This window comes from Macaca fascicularis, chromosome 3, assembly GCF_037993035.2.
Source record: "Macaca fascicularis isolate 582-1 chromosome 3, T2T-MFA8v1.1".
Lineage (NCBI taxonomy): Eukaryota > Metazoa > Chordata > Mammalia > Primates > Cercopithecidae > Macaca > Macaca fascicularis.
The window spans coordinates 137,729,870-137,747,178 of record NC_088377.1 but is presented as its reverse complement, the minus strand read 5'-3'; the positions used below and the strand labels follow the sequence as shown (position 1 = coordinate 137,747,178).

General features: G+C 34.7%; 1 protein-coding gene across 3 annotated transcripts in view; it reads right to left on the bottom strand.

Moving 5' to 3' along the window:
* SEMA3E (semaphorin 3E) overlaps positions 1-15,997 on the bottom strand; it is a 296,986-nt gene extending 280,989 nt beyond the window's left edge. For all 3 annotated transcript variants that reach the window (XM_045388676.3, XM_065542400.2, XM_074036601.1), the window contains exon 1: positions 15,291-15,997. In XM_045388676.3, coding sequence (XP_045244611.2) covers positions 15,291-15,405 — 115 coding nt within the window. In that variant the 5' untranslated portion in view covers positions 15,406-15,997. The remainder of the gene's footprint in view (positions 1-15,290) is intronic.
* Positions 15,998-17,309: the final 1,312 nt, after the last annotated feature.

The window sequence follows — 17,309 nt, the reverse complement described above, 5'->3', positions numbered from 1 at the left end:
AAGACTAAAATATGGAAAATGATTTGAGATTAGGTAGGTAAGTACTTGCTCTTCACTAGACTATTACAAAATGAAATGGAATTCCTTGTCAGGTAGTCATCTCCCTCTCCACGAAAATGCACAAATTCAAAATGATAAACATGTGACCACCTATCTGGAAGCCATGGACATGATGACTTCACAGAGTGGGAAATAATCACTAAAGTTCCTACCCTCAATAAAATTATCCGATTTGGGCAAAATTATACAATATTCCTAAACTATAGTCTTTTTCCAATGAACGATTTTGTTGTTGTTGTTGTTGTTGTTGTTGTTGTTGAAATAAGACATACAATGCTAAATCCGTAGGGTTGATTTTAATTCCCTAAGTGCAATTATTAGTTTTTCCATTTAGCAATTATTCCTTCCTCCTTTTCCTCCTTCCTCTCTACTTCTGCTCTTCCCTCTCCCATGCCCCCTTCTTTACCTCTTCTTCTTCTCTCTGACTTTCTAACAAACACCTTCTTAGCAATTACTGTGTGCCAGGCACTACTCTAAATACATTTAAAAGCTCTTTCATTTAATCTTTATCACAACCAATGAGAAGATGATATTTATTATACACCTCGTTTAGCCAGAGAAAGATTAAGTAACATGTCCAAGATCACACCGATAAATTTGTTTCTACCACATTTGATTCCTAAATAGTGCTTAACATTGGGAAAAAATTAACAATGTGCAAAAGGAACCAATTTGTTTGTCTTGAGCAGCCAGGTATAAGAGAGTCACAGCCAGACGAGGAAAACATTGTAGGGAAACAGAATTTATGCTTTTTTAAAGTTCAACAGAAGGAAAGATTATAAAATTAAATGGAATAATAAAGTTAGGAAAGGACCCACCCAAAATTATTTAGATGCCAGAGTAAGCCAATCTCAGCTGTTGTTCTCTACTCTGCCTGCCATCCTCAGCAAAAGCAGTATGGGAGAGAGTGTGGGCAACCGGCTGCAGTAGCAGCTGGGCCTATTTGTTAAGAGGAAAAAAAAAATAGTTATAGAAGATAAAGGGAGATTTTGGTGGCTAGCAGTGTGAGTGGAAACTTGGAGCTTGGCTGGGGAATTGCAGAAGTGAAAAGCAGCAGTGCTGTCAGCAACAAAATTGCAATATTATACACACCATTCACAGGGGGAGCACTCCCTGCAGTAGTTCCTTAACTGGCAAGAATTCTTTTCCACCCATAGCAAAACAACCAGTGGTAATTTTGTATTTGTTTTCTCACATTAATGGTATTCTAGACATTCAAAAATGAAGCGCTGCCAACTCTTCTAACTATCCTAGAAATATAAATTAGCTAACTAAAAGGACAAATGGCATTTCTAACTTAAAACAATGTAACTATTTGTTGACTAATATAAAAACTTAAGTATCTAATAAGCATAGTATTATATTCTAAACATAACCACATACATTAAAATCCTTGAATTGTATATTATGTCCGTTGAGACAAATACTATAAAAGGCATCTAACGTGTTTCTGAGTGATAACTGCTTTATTAGTGTGTAAGCTATCTCATTGGTAATGGTTCTTTAGTTTTATGTCTCACTTTGATTCTTGTTTAACTTTATTGATTTTTAAATCATAGATAATTCAGGTTTTTTCTACAGATAGGAAAAATCCTTCTGCAATCCTAAAATATATCAGACTTCAGTTTGGGCATACACATTTTGGAGCAAGTAAAAAACATTTGGCAAAAAAATCTGTCAAAAACAGTGCCCAGTATATAACTTTTGTCTTACTTCTGAGCAGTATAATGACAAAACAGTTTCATTCTTTTGATTGTTTTTTAATTGTACAGTTGACTTACCTATAATATTTTCCTTCTTATTATGATTATTTAAATATTATTACAAGCAAATTTTGCTTTGGGGAATTACAAGGATATTAAACCACATGAATGTGTTATAGAAGTTTAAACACATTAACTTCTTATGACTGTAACAATATAATAATAAAATCAATATTTTGGGTGGCTCATTAAATCCATTCTAGTGTTTCATAGTCCTATCTTCTCCATCTACTTTCTTCTTTCTGGACAAAAATAAGAAAAAAAAGATTTTCCTTCTCATATTAATGGAAATGTACAATGATTTGGATAATTGAATGTCCCAACAGCTAAAATTATAACATTTGACTTTGAAAAAAGTTCTTTCTCTTTATAATTTACATTTTGATTATGGGTGATATGGCTATTCTAAGAATAAACCATATGGTTAGCTCAAGTTTATCCAGACCTGAAACTTACAGCAAGCTCAATATTCTAGTACTCATTCTAACCAATTAAAAAGTATTTGTAGTTACCATTCATCTGACCAGAAATGTGTGTAACACTTATGCTTTGTGACAATGTCAAGCTTATAATTGCTTTTTCCTTTCTTTATTTTCTATTTGCTCTTATTTTACTATTTATTTTGCTTAGGATCAGGAAAAATAAATTATGTCAGTTTCATCAATAATAGAGCTGTTTTCAAAAGAAATCATTTTTTCTTTACCATTATTTCTCCTAACATTTTCTTTAAACCTATATCATTTTTGCTTTGCTCAGGATTATAGAGGTGATCCTAATTTCTATACACTTCTTTTTATAGATTGTCTTTAGTTTCTAAAAATAAAATAATCCAGTGCTTCCCATTTCCATTTTTATTTACTCTTTACAATAATAAGGTATGGTGACAATTGTGTACTTTCTTCTGAATATGACATTTCTGCTTATGCCCATTAGTTTACAGTTTGTGTTAAGTGCATTGTATTTGATTAATTATAGTATAGTACCAAAAAGAAAAAAAAATAAGGATATAACATTTCAAAATATATTATCAATTGATTTTGATAAATTAAGTACATGAAAAAACATTTTTGCTTGGCTTATAGATATAATAAAATCTTAGTAAAATGAAATTTTCACAAGTTCTTTCTCAAATAACCTGGGTTGAGAAAGTAAAATACCTTGCATAAACTAATTAGAATGGTAAAACCTAGTCATTGCTTTGCCTTCTCACTATGTTACTACCAATAGCTGTGATTTTAAAATGAAAAATGAAAGACAAATGGCTAAATTATTCATAAAACTGTTGCGCAGGGACAGACTAACCAAAAAAAAAAAAAAAATCTTGCTTTTGGTCCATTGGAGCATTTCTGAAAAAACAAAGATGTTGGGTAAGTTATCACTCTTTCCCGGTTCTGACTTTCTTTGCTTTCTGCTTTGTCATGGTATTAATGCATTAGTTCTTTTTTTCTGTTTCTTCATAGTTTGTCACTGTAGAAATGAATGAGGTGTTACATTGGAAATTGGGAGATCATGATTGGAGCAAGTGGGAAGAAAAGTTGAGTCAAATGTGACAATAATCATTTGAATGGCCCAGAGGAAGTCATACAATCCTCTGCCACTGCCTCAAACTATATCTTTTAATAATTTACAGATATTTTCTGAATAATTTCTAAGCAGTCCTGGATTTCTCTTTGGAACCTTTGTAATAGAAGAGTTGAAGCCAAACTAGTGCCTAATGTGTTGCAAAAGGGGCAGAAGAGAATTATTCTCATCATATCTCCTGTGTTCTCAATGCTCTCCCAACCCCATCATTTCATTTTCTGCTATCTCTGTTAGGAATGTATTTGTATGTGGCATCCAGCAAAAGAATTAAGATTGGTAACACTAGTGTGAATAGATATAGCAATTAAATTCTGTATATTAAATGCAATACATAAAATATATTCAGTACCTAAAGTTTATTAGATTCTAAGAATGCAAGCAATAAAATGCAATATAATTGTCCTCAGTATTTTCAAACTCTAACTGTGAATTTGTAGTAATCATATATTACTCATACAAAAAATCTGAAAATTCCTCAAAGTCATCTAGAAACGGGGGAAATTAAATTTAGCAAGGACAAAGAACGTGTGATAGTAGTGTGTGTGGTAGAGTCACGAACACAGTGGAATTAAGTTAATTTCTTGGAGAATACAATGCATTATATGCCATGGGAAGATTGTGGGCACATGGCAGGATGGTGCAAGGCAGAGTATGACATAGCTAATTTGTTCATAACATCTTGCCCAAGCTCCTCTTATTCATCTTCAATACTGAGCTTTGGTTCTCTTTTCAGCCCCAATTTCATGCTTTTATAGCATCCCTTGGGATATAAAAAAAAGCACCCTACTTTATTACGACTTGTCTCCTTTTACAACTGGATCTTAAGTTTCTTGAGAATTGGGTTTGACTAAAAGCTGTGTGTGTGTGTGTGTGTGTGTGTGTGTGTGTGTGTGTGTATGTGTGTGTGTTAAACTTCTTAAAAATAGTTCTAGATTTACAGAACATTTTTGGTGAGTACAGAGAGTTCCCCTATACCTATACCTAGCTCCCCTTGTTTACACTATACATTTATATGGTACATTTATCACAGTTAATAAACCAATATTGATACAGTATTATTAATTAAAATTCATACTTTATTCAGATTTACTTAGTTTTCATCTAATAATCCTTTACTATCCCAGGATTCCAAACAGTATACCACATTATATTTGTAAAACTGGATTTTTTATTCTTAAAATCCTAGCATAATGCTCCATACCTAAAGCATTGAAGAAGCCAAACAAATAATTATGGAATAAATGAATGAATAACAAACCAATTATACTTTAAAATTATAGGCTCTTTTAATTCTCTGAAGGCAATGATATGGTTTGGCTCTGTGTCCCCACCCAAATTTCACCTTGAATTGTAATAATCCCCGTGTGTCAAGGGTGGGACCAGGTGGAGGTGATTGAATCATGGAGACAGTTTCCTCCAAGCTCATCTTCTGACAGTGCGTGAGTTCTCGGGAGATCTGATGGTTTTATAAGGGGCTTTTCGACTTTTGCTCTGCACTTCTGCGCTGCCATATGAGGAAGGATGTGTTTGCTTCCCCTTCTGCCATGATTGTAAGTTTCCTGAGGCCTCCCCAGCCCTGTGGAACTGTGAGTCAATTAAACTTCTTTCCTTTATAAATTATCCAGTCTCTGGCAGTTCTTTTTTTTTTTTTTTTCCCATTCAAAATATTCTGCTAATTTAACATATATTTTAGAAAGAGGAGTTCTTTACAAGGCGGTAGGACAGTGGTTTCTCGGCTGGTGTCCAAGACATCAAGGAGGAAATTGTTGTATTCTGTCCCTCGAAAAGATTATGATAGTTAACAAACGCATGTGGTCACTTTACTTATTATTAATGTGATTAAAATTAAAATGTTTAAAGCAATAAACTTTGTTAATTCCTCATTATATATAGCTATCTACTATGTCCCAAAGCTATATCCATTGATTCTACCCCAAAAGAATTTAAGGGAAAAAAACTTTAAAAAGGCTTTCTCTATAATAACATAGTGTTCTGTGCACTCTGAAATGAATTATATGTTTTAATTATGTATATTGTGTGAAAACAACACAGCTTTATCGTGCATGGTGAGCAGTGAGGTCATTCATAACGGAATTAATGGAATGTCTTAATTTTATCACAGTATTGGGCAGTTCTTTATAGCAACGTGAGAGCAGATTAATACAGGCAATGATCAAGATGTATAACAAAGGGATGAAGTGGTAAGCGACATCTAATTTCATTTGTCCCAGAAAACTTCTCTTTGAGGCATAAAAGAATTTTTCACAATGCTTTTCCACAATCGACAAATATTAGATGTTTTCTCATCAGAACTCAATCATAGCTACAACATGCTACAATTTACACCATCAATAATCTTTTAAAATATTTAAATTATATGCTAAATTATCATCAATGTATAGGTACACTTTATATTTAATACAAAAATAAGCAGATAATGGTGATATAGTTAGATATCTATGAATCTAAGTATATTTATCAAGACCAAGGCTGTCATTTGGACATTTGACAACACCCTTAACCTAGGAGATGAAGTTAAAGGAGGAATGAATGAAAACGGTAAATATGAACTTGGGGTTCCTTTGTAGCATCCTTCCACACACACAGCCCAGGGTTTCTCATAGTTGAGTCTTCACTAAGAATCACCCATAGGAATTGTTAAAACAGAGATTCCTGAGTCTCAGAATTATTGACTCAGTAGATCTGATTCAGCAGCTCCCAGGGAATGCTGATTTGCAGTCCATGGACCACACTCTGTGTAGCATTCGTTTAACTCCAGTTTCCATAATAGTAGCATCATCTCCTGTGCAATGAAATTCAATCAAGCCATCCTGCAGGTGAATTATTTAGCAGTAGCTCTGAACCTTATAAAAAAATAAAGTTGGCCTTTATAGTTGTGTTATTTTGACCATAATATGGAAGCCAACTAAATATATGTATATTTCAATTCAATAGACACAAAAACCCAGACTGTAATTATAGCCTTTAGGAATGATTTGAAGTGAATTTATTCCATCCCCAAGGGTGTACAAAAAATTACTCCTTGCCCTGAAGGACCTTTAAATATATTTAAAAACAATTACATAAATTAGAAAGTATTATAAGATACTACAACACCGTGTCATTTATCTTTGTGATACATTTAAATTTTTTTCTACCAAAATCATACAAGATACGAAGACTGTTCATTTTTCCCTTTATAATGATGAGGAAAGGAAGCCTCAGTTCAATGATTCAGCGAGAATAAGACAGCATCAAATAAAATATACTGTAGATTCAAAAACTGGAAGTCCATACCCTTTCCACTACAACATACTATCTCCTAATACCAGTTTCAAAAATGTTTTGGAGAAACCCTTTTGAAGCCTGGTAAGGAGAAGAAAGGAGCCCTACATTTCTATAATTGGAAAGGACCTGAGGTTCATAATAAACTTTTTGACTCAGTGTTAGAAAAAAAGCAATCAGGAGGAGTAAACAGCTATACACAATGCTGGGAGCACATTTCCTATTTGACTTTACTTCCACACGGTATCTTAAAGCCCCTCTCCATTCCCATCATTTCCTGGGAAAGAACAAATCAGGAGGGAAAGAGTCAGTGTCCTCAGCTGACCTCTATTTTCACCCTCTTTTATTCTCATTTTCTTTGCTGCTGTTCTTTTCCGGTTCTGAAGTTGATCTGGCTACCTAAAATCACGCCTGAGACTTATTCTTAGGGATTCTGTTCCACCACTCTATCCTGTAAATAAAACCCCCTTTTTATTCTGGTTCCCTAAATTAAAGCTCAAAACTCAGAGAAAACAAACCAAAAGTGCATAGAAATAGGTTTACATCAATAATATTTTAACTGACATTTAACCCGAGTTTAGCTACAGAATACTTGGCTGGCAGGCTCTGCTCTCTCCTGTGCCGTGCCCTAATTCCTCTCCTCTCCAATTGCCACAATCCTATGGTGCCTGTGAGCATCAGCTTCCCAGCAGAAAAACAGGTTGGAGAAAGAGGGTACATTATCCAGGTGGCTAGTAAGCTATTTATTTAGTATTTCATTATTTCCTACATCATGGATTTAAACCAATTTTCAATACCTAGTAAGTTTAAAGTTTTTCTAAATAATTCAAAGGTCATGTTTTGTATTTATTGTGTTAAACAATAAAAAAGAAACAAATATTGAAGGTACACAGAAGGCCAATGAATACATATCTTTCACCAAAAGTATGTTTTCTTTCCCCTTTTGGCTTAAGGTGACGAAGAAATCAAAAATATTTATCTGGAAGAGAAGTAGAAGAGAAAAAGAAAGAAGGGGTGCTGCCAGTCACACAAAAGGGTAGTCACAGAATTAAGTGAAAAGGGAAAGGGAGGAGGGGGTATAGTGATAACCCAGAAATGACAAGGACATCACAAGATATATAGAAGAAGGAGGAGGAGAGGAAGAAGAGGAAAAGAAAGGGAAGGAAGAAAAAGAAGAGGAAGTAGAGAAAAAGGTGGAGGAGAGAATGTAGATGAAAGAATTCAACTGATGTATCAGGAGGGTGCCTGGAGGTCCCAGCTGTTTCACTAAATGCAGCACTGATGAGAAAGAAGGTGAATAGATAGAAAGCCCCAGCCTTTTCTCTAACATATATTATGCTAAAGGGGCCATAAATAGTTGTCCAGGATTCCTCAGTTTCATGGTATTCCTGCTCATCTCACCCCATCACCTTTTCCTTTGAAAAACACAGTTCTAAATCATTTTGTTCTATTCAGATACTCACTTGATGAGCACTTGTTGAATGCCTATGAAGTGTCAGGAACTGTGCATGGCACCAGATATCTTACCTGTTCATCTAAGGGAAGGCAAAGTGGGAGACTTTCTTTCACTTTCCAAGTAAACAACACATGCTGAGCTGATAGCTGCCTATAGGACACTGTTTAGTTTAACTTTAGGCAGTGTGGTCTGGCCTTAGTAATATTAGTTCTATTGTGCTTCACAAAGCTGGGCCTACAATTACCTTTGTTAGTACTGTTTATTTTGTGGATTTGGTCTGTTGTCTCCAAGGTGCCATCAGATAAAATTCCAACTTTCCTTAAAGTATAAACAAAATAATTCTTACAATAACTTACAAACATGAGCGACATCTATATTCTTTGTTCCTTCTAGTTATCTACTCTAGTAAGAGCTGGTTTTCATTAAAGAAAATCTTTGCTTTTAAGTAAAAATCTGATGATTAAGGATCTCTCTTCATCCTAAGTTGTAATTTAACAATTTGCTCATGATTGCTTTTAGAATAAAAAAGAGAACAGCATAGATTAATTATCTCTGAATCTCATCTGATTTATTGAGTAATTTATAAAAAGCTTCCTAAGGGTTAAGTATTCTGCACATTAATCTGCACTATCTCATGTAATCCTTTCACATTTTTGCAGATTATGTTTTACCACTTTAAAGATGAGAAAATGCATATTCAGAAAACCTACGTAACTTGCTCATGCCGTGCAGTCAGAGGCCAGATTCAAATTAGATGTGCCTCATCCAAAGTCTAGGGTTTTTAGGCCACTGCAATTCGAATATAAGAGTGTTTTCTAGCTACTGTGTTTCCTATGCCAAGGCTACAAGCTAAATCCTTGAGCAGAGCACAGTGACGGCTGAGAGTTTAGGTACCAAGGATGGAAATGAAACACATTTCTAAGTCCCAGAAATCAGGCATGACAATAGATTTCTCTTTTATTTTTTCATGCCAGTTGTGGAGGTAAGGTTACCAAGGCAAAGGACCCCTATGGTTAAAATATCCTGAAATAGGCATTAGAACCAGGGCTGAAAACTTCTCGAGTAATCAGTTGTCTTGGCCACCATAGGGGCCATGTGAAGGGAAGTTATCAGTTCCACAGAGATGTCTTGTCTTGAAATCATCACTGTTTATGACCAAAAACGTTCTCTTAATATCAGAGACTGCAACACTTGGAGTAAATGTGATATGGACATGTCCTTTTTATTCCTAGTCCAGAATATCCAGACTATAAAATATCCCGTCTTGTCACTATCATTCCTATCATGAATGCAAAGAATAATGCTCACTTCAGACTAAGGAATTAATAATAACAATGATGTTTACTCTTATACCTCCAATGTTATGTAAGGCTTTACTGTGAAAACAAAATTATCAAAATAACCATCATCGTTTGTATAATGTATAGAGTATTACAAAGTGTCATATGTCACACTAGAAACTACTAACTTATGGCCCTGTCTATTAAAACCAAGAAAATAATCTAAATCTATTCTGCACCCTTTGGAAAACGTTATAAATGGTATAATTTTAGTTTAGTTTTGTTTTTAATTCTCAGAGACTGAAATTATAAGACTTTTTACACTGGGATGGCTACGTATGAAGGGGCATGCATGCATGCAAAGTGATATTTCTGGATTCCTGCAGACTAAATTCCTCTATTAAACCACAGAAGAGTTTTATATACAAAGAAAAAGAAATACATTTTTGCACACACTCCCACTAAGAAGTCCCAATGATGATTCCTTTAAATGTCTTTGATGAAATAAAACTGATTGAGCAGACTGTTAGCAATACTTTTCACCAGTAACAACCAATTTCATGGTTTGGTGCTTTATTATGTGGTCATAGAACTGAGGCCACCAAGTGATCTCATCCCAGAAAGAAACAGAGGCCCTCTCTATGTAATACTCTCAGCTCTGACTAGATGACAAATCTGACCTGGATAGCAAAACAACAATATGGCAACATAATTTTTGTAAAGAATATTTCATTATGACATCACAGCTGTTGAATATATTTATTAATAAAGAACAGGCATTGGTTATATATTATGTATAGAATACTTTCCTTGCAAAGCAGAAAAAAAAATGGTTTGATACACATACATTTTCCACTCCAAAACTGGCCCAGTTCATATATAAATTCCAGTTACTATTTTTTTCTAACCCAGACCTTCCCTCACCCTATTTCTATACTAAAAGATAACTGTTTTCCCACTGTAAAGTGCAACATCCAGATAAGAATTTAATAATTCATAGAACCATTCGGGGACTTTCAATGTGATACATGGACAATATTTGTCTGTAGCAAATATAAAAACACAAATAATAGCACTATCTAAAATTCTTAGGAAGACTCTCTCCACAGAAAGCATATTTTGTATAAACCAGACTCAACGAAACATATTGTAATTCCTCACAATTTTTCCAGTGGTATTTTTTATAATATAAGTTATTTCTTAATAAATCCACCACTTAATTCTCACTGTCTCTCCCTGAAGCTCTGGGCACATAGGCTAGTGTTTCCTCCTGGGTCCTATTTAATCACTCTGCTTATGAATCATAAGACCAGTTTTTATTTACTAGCACCCAGAGATGTGTGACTAATGTCACTATTGATAATACCAAGCTATTGGAACAGGAACCAAAGCTATGAGCTGGGTCAGGAAAAACTGGCTCAGTCACTACCTCATTTTTTATTTGCCTTGGGTATAAAATAAATACCACGGCCTCCAGAATGATCATTCAGAATGTTTACTTAACATTGTGCTCTTTTAGAATTCTCTGTCAATTATTTTCTTGTAAATGGAATGAATTCTAAAACGTGTGTTGTAGAGTGAATACATGTAACAAATGGATATATGTACACTACAGCAAAAAAAAAAAAAAAAATATAGGCCATGAAACTTGGAAAATGCACAGACAATGTAATCATCTTCTGAGTTATTATAACTAGAGGTCAAAGATATGGAAGATGAGATTTGGAGTGAGTGCAATCTATCAAGATAAATCATAAGTTTTATGCTATTTAAGAGCAAGTTTATTCTGTCTTCTATATTAGCATTATCCTAGCACTTGTTGAAATATAAACTCATACCATTTTCAAGGTTTTTCTCTTTAGGACCTGTTTCCTTCCAATACTCTCACTTTGTATCAGTCTGCAAAAACATTAATAATATAAATAGTTTTTAGGTGATAAGGTACATTCACAGATATTGTTGTTCCACTTGATTATCTCAAAAACCCAGTAAAATATACAGGCAAAATACCATTACTACCCCTATTTTCAAATAGAGGAAACTGAGATGCAGACAATTAATTATCATTATTTTAAGTGGGAAGTACTAGAGCTGGAGTAGAGGCCTCTGATTTCAAATCCTGAGCTCTCTGAACTATGATAAATCTGTATTTAATTGGTTATAATACCCAATACAGATACACTAATTAACACTCTATTGCAAGTTCTATCTGCATAAGTATATATTCCATGTTTAAATCTACATGTGTAGTGTTAACATATTTTAGGAATGTTCTTCTGCCATATCCATGCCTTTATTTAACTGTCTCTTCACCAACTATTCTAGGAGAACATATTACGCTTAAGCAGCCATTCTCCTTGATTTCTGCAATGGCATTCATCCTTATTGAGACTTCAAACACCTAGCCTGTCTGCCAAGCTCCCATGATTGAATTTCTGGGGCTTTCCATGTACATTGGTATTTCTTTCTCAACATAGGTCTTGGCTTATTTGTTTTTTCTTCTCTGAGCTCCATTATCAAGAAGCTTATTTTTGCCTTCCCTGTAACCTCATTAGTGCAGGATGGTGAAAGATAAGGAGAGAACAGATATCAACAAAGGGAAGTAGATGAATCCACCAGGACTCTTCTCCCTTCATTCTCTCCTTCCTTGGTTTCTGTCCTGAGGACCACAGTATTTTTCAAGGAAACCCTTGGGGGAGAATATTAAAATTTTGCATTAATCTCACCAATGTTACCCTATTGAGCTGGGATAAAGTTAGCTATAATGCATAACTATTCATGAACTTTTAAATATTTGCCTGATATAGCCAAATTCAACTCGAATCTTGACTGAAAATTTTTACAAAGCAGGACAGCATCTTGCCATCTTAATCTTTGCTACATTTTTACTTATTAATGTAATTTACCTTGTAACTAGAAAATACATTAAAAGATTTATGTATTGCCTCAACAAGAGTAATTATCTCATCATTTTATCTACCAGACTTGCCCTAAGCCAGTATATTTTCTTAATATTAGTGTGGAGTGAGATATTCAGTTAGAAGAGGAAGGGATTCAATATTATCCCATTGGGGTACAAGGCAGTAGGAAATCAACTAGAAAATATTCCACACCTCAAGGTATAATATTACCCTTATACCTTGTCTCCTTCTCTCTCTCTCTGCCTCTCTCTCTCTCTCTCTGTCTTTTCTCCTCTTTAATCCTAATGATCCCTTCCTTTCCAGCTCTAGTTAAGAACATGTGTAGTTAAGAAATAGTAATGCAGAATGAAGGGGAGAGGAAAAGGGCAAATCTCTGGACCTTTTTTTTTTTCTGAACATATTTTTATATAATTTAACTCAAACTCTGTATATGATAAACTTTCTCCTCCTCCTTGAGAAGAAACAATAGGTTTGTGTTTTCAAATGCCATCTTAAAAGTGAAGAATATGAGAAAAATGCCTGCCTTTCTCCCATACAGCTTAGATCATGAACTGTGAAAAGAATTTCTGAATTATTCTAGTAGGCTACCTCCAGGGAACCTCCTGGATTTCCCTGCTAGTGGTCAGGCAGCAGTGCAGAGGTGTTATATTACATATACCTAGTGCCTCTTATATTGAAAGATTATAAACTCATTTATATATTAATTATCTTAATTCACTCACTACTGAACATTTGCCATTACTGACATTATTCAAGACCACGAAAGAATAATCTGCAATATCTTATTCCTAGTTTTTGAAGACCTCTAAAATATTCACTGAATTCCAGAGTGTAGAGAGATAAATGGGCTGTTCCTATTATATTGGTGGGACTGAATACCCTGCTCTGACAGTGTATATGCTCTTCTTTTCACTAAGGCCCCTGAGGTGCAGTAGGCATTGGCTGCTTCAGGTAGCATCTCCAGTGTGATCTCTTAGCTGACTTCACTAACAAAATTGCACAAGTAGGAACATTCCATTTTCAGGTAACTCTCTCTATTCTGCCTTTGTATAAAAACATCATATTGTGCATTTTCAGCTGGTTCCACTAAATTCAAAGGTAAAGGAAATCCTGTGGGAGTTTTCAGTCTAGTGTACATATAGATACTAGCAGTTTTACTCTCACACCATATGACACCACTCATAACATTAGTTACAATTATTTCTTTGATTAAAAGTGACATAATAAAGACAAACTCAATAGCAGTATTATGCATAACATTTACTTGTATCGGAGAACTTTGGTATTCTTTGATCAAATTATTAACTCTCTTATGAAATATTAAAATGTGACCTGTTGGAAAACACACTGATATTGAACCATGAAAACACAAGTACCCCAATAACAAGGTATAAAAGATTAATACTAGATGTAACAGAATTGTAGCTTGCAAAAACCGGTAGCTTGTCCATTCATCTACATAAGAAAAACAATCAATTTATATATTTTTTCATCTTTATTTGTCCATATTCCATCACATCAAATTTGTACATCTTGACATCTTTGATGATAAACTTCTTTGGAATAGGCATTTTGATACATACCATGCTACATCTTCCCAAGTTAAAAGATTAGTGTTAATTCTGGGCACTATATTTTAAACACTTTGACAATTTAGTATCAATGTGTTTCTTAAATTTGTATTATCTACTAGATAGTATTATAGGAAATGTATTTAAACTAAGAAAATATCCATAGTTTTAACTACTCTAAAAATGAAAAATTTCTATAACATTTAGTGAAGATTGTCCAGTAAAAAGACAAAAAGACCAAACATGTCACATAAAATCGAGGACTCCCTTTTTGTTTCTCCTGACAAATATTCTACCTATACTTAGAAAATGCAAGCTTCTGTTCCTTCTACAGTGGGGGTCAATTTAAAAGCTTACACAATTGAAAAATGATTCTTATGTAATCCTGAGTATTACATCTGCTTTCTGTCTCAATGTCTCAATGGCTGGTGATAATAAATACTTATTTGCTGACAATTTATTCTGAACTTATTTTAAGTCAGCAAAGTCACTTTCTCTGAGCATGGTTTTGTTTATTGATTGTTTGTTTACAGGAGGAGTTATCAAACATATTCATGACTGGCTTGTATTGGTCCTGATGCAAAATCTATCTTTTAATCATTTATTTATGAGTTTAATGTTGCTTTACAAGACAACTGTAGAATGAAATATTTAAACATTCGCTGTTAGACAGATCTTCATTAAGGCAATATAAATTAACACTACAAATGCTAGTGAATACTAATAGTTTAATCAATATTAGCCATTTTACAAGCATTGTCATAAACTATTTTGCTTTGCCACACATGAAAAAATTCTAATAATCAATTGCACTGGAAAACTAATTTTTATTAGTTGTTAATCATTTTAATTACATGATGATGACAGTTATTATGGATAGGGCATCATTTTTCTCCTCAGGAATTTTCTTTCCTCCTCCTCTTACCTCCATTATGCAAACAAAACAAAACAAAACAAAAACAAAAAGAACAAATTGCACCCCTATTTCTATAGCCCTTCCCCAGCATCCTTGTTTCTCACATGCATAAACTGATATTTAAATACCTACTGTTAACTTGGTGGATTCAGCCTCTCAAGGCTATTTACAACCTGCTTCCTCCCTTCCTGTGTTCCCTCTGCCAGTGAGTGAACTCCTCATTAATAAAACCCAGTATTTACAGACAAAAATAACATCTCTAAGTTAACATGTGATTTTGCACTGTTTTCAGATGAGGTGAGTATGACATATTAGTCAGAGGTACTTAGAATTTTAGGTCAGTTTTGCAATAAATTTTTCAGGTGCATTTTAAAGGTCTTTGAAGACCATAAGCCTATGTTAAACGACTTTATTTTTCTTTTTCTTTTGAACAAAAGGATCTGGAAAGGTAACCTACCTTTATGTGACAGGCGTAACCGGGGGTGGGTAGTATCAGCTGTATGACCTCCTGTCCAAAGCTCCAGTAAGTAACCCCACAGGAGCAAGGTGATAATGTACCCGGCGGATGCCATACTGCCGTGTTCACCGTCCAAGCCCTCGCTCCTCACTTTAAGGAGGGTCTGAGTTTTACTTAGGACTTCCCTCCAGGGGCAGCGTGCGAGAGGCTTTGTCAGAAATCGAACGCGTTGTCATCAGAAAGCACAGTTCCGAAGTGCCATTTGTCAGGCTGTATTTGGCTATGTAAAACCTTTCTTTCCTCAGGACAGTTGTTTATAAGCCGGGAGCAAGAGGACATTCCAAAGAGTGAGTCTTCAGAGCCATGTCCTGTCTAGAGCTCTCTTCAGCAACTACGCCGGTAGATTCAGGAAGAAGCTGTATTTCTCAGTCACTTAGGCAAAGCTGTTCATTCAGAAAAAAAAAAAAAAAAAAAACCCCGAGCACACGCACACGCACACGCACTCCCTTCTCCCGTGGAGGTCCTCTCTTCGGGCTCCTGGAAGCCTCTCAGAAGTCAGCCTCTTGCACTGACTTGCCAAACTGCTAGTTTTAATTCACCTTTCACCTTGCTAATTAAAAACAAGAAGTGCCATTCCCTCTAGGAGTCGCAGGATCCACCCAGCAGGGATGCAGTCTGTCAGTGGCTGTTTACAGGAAAGTTCAGGCAGGGTTGAGCAGCGTACTTGCTGTTTCTAGGAAGTATTTCTGGTCCACGTGCCCCGCTCCCATCCTCCCTCCCAGTCATAACCAGCCCCACGTTACTCAGCAGCTGGAGAGAACTCCACATTTTGATGGGGGAAATGGGGAGTTCGGGAGGGGTGATGACACATAACAGGCTGATTATTTAAGAATAGGTGACAGACAAGGTTGTGGCATCAGAAAGCGCTTTTAAATTCTTACCAAGATAAATTGACCTAAGTTGAATAAATCCAACTTCTTTTTAAAATAATCTGTTTGTAACCATCCAGGATCCAAATTCTGTTTTTCACTGTTGCCATATAGGTATTTTCAAAATTCAGTCTTTTTGTATTGCTTATATCTTAGGGATGCTATTTTTAAAGTCTTTGAAGAAAAATGTGTTCCAAGAGCCTGAAAAAAAAAAATTCATCTGTGATTGTCTCATAAATTTGTTAGAAATAATAAATTATTTACGTAAGCAAATTCGTCAAATGAAATTAAAAGCAAATCCTTTTTCCTAAAGCAATTCCTAAATTTTACTTCAAATTTAAGAATGTTGAAGTAATTTCCCCCAGGTAAGGTAACTGGTAAAGTCGAGGTTCACCACCCAAGGGATTTCTCTAAAGCAGGTATTAGAAAACTTAGAATGTGAAATACCTTAGGATTCAACTTCTATGCATTTCCAGAGTTGATTTTTCAAGACACTGTGTTTGTGTAAATAAGCTTAACACAATAGGTCAACTTTACAATCTACCTTCAATCAATCTCAAAAACGAAGCCAAACACTCTGGAGCTGTTGGCATGGAAATGAATGGTATTATGTTAAGATACCAATAAACTTGAATAGATGTTTGATTTGACAGTGGAGAGTTAAATGGTAAACCCTGATCTCAACTATGATAACTTCTTCTTATTCTGTATTTTAAATGCTAATAGTTAGGAACACTTTTTGAGAATTATGTTTTAAAATCATGAAACTGCAACAAAAAGATAACATAAGTCACCTTGATATTTTTGCATTATATAGAAACAAATGTACAGCCAGGCATTCTCTACCCATTTTTCTCATCATGAGATGTTCTTGTACAAGCAGAGTATATTTAGCAAAATGTAAATGTCACTGGATATTATAAATAATTAGATTTCCAAGGTCTACAAAAGATAGCAAACTCTAAACATTATTTAACAGTAAAACAACATGAAGTATTTAGAGACTTTTAACCTGGAGTGCTTGCATATTTTAAAAGCCAGTCTGATGAGCTATAGACCTAAAGGTTGCTCTAAATGTGATACATTGTAC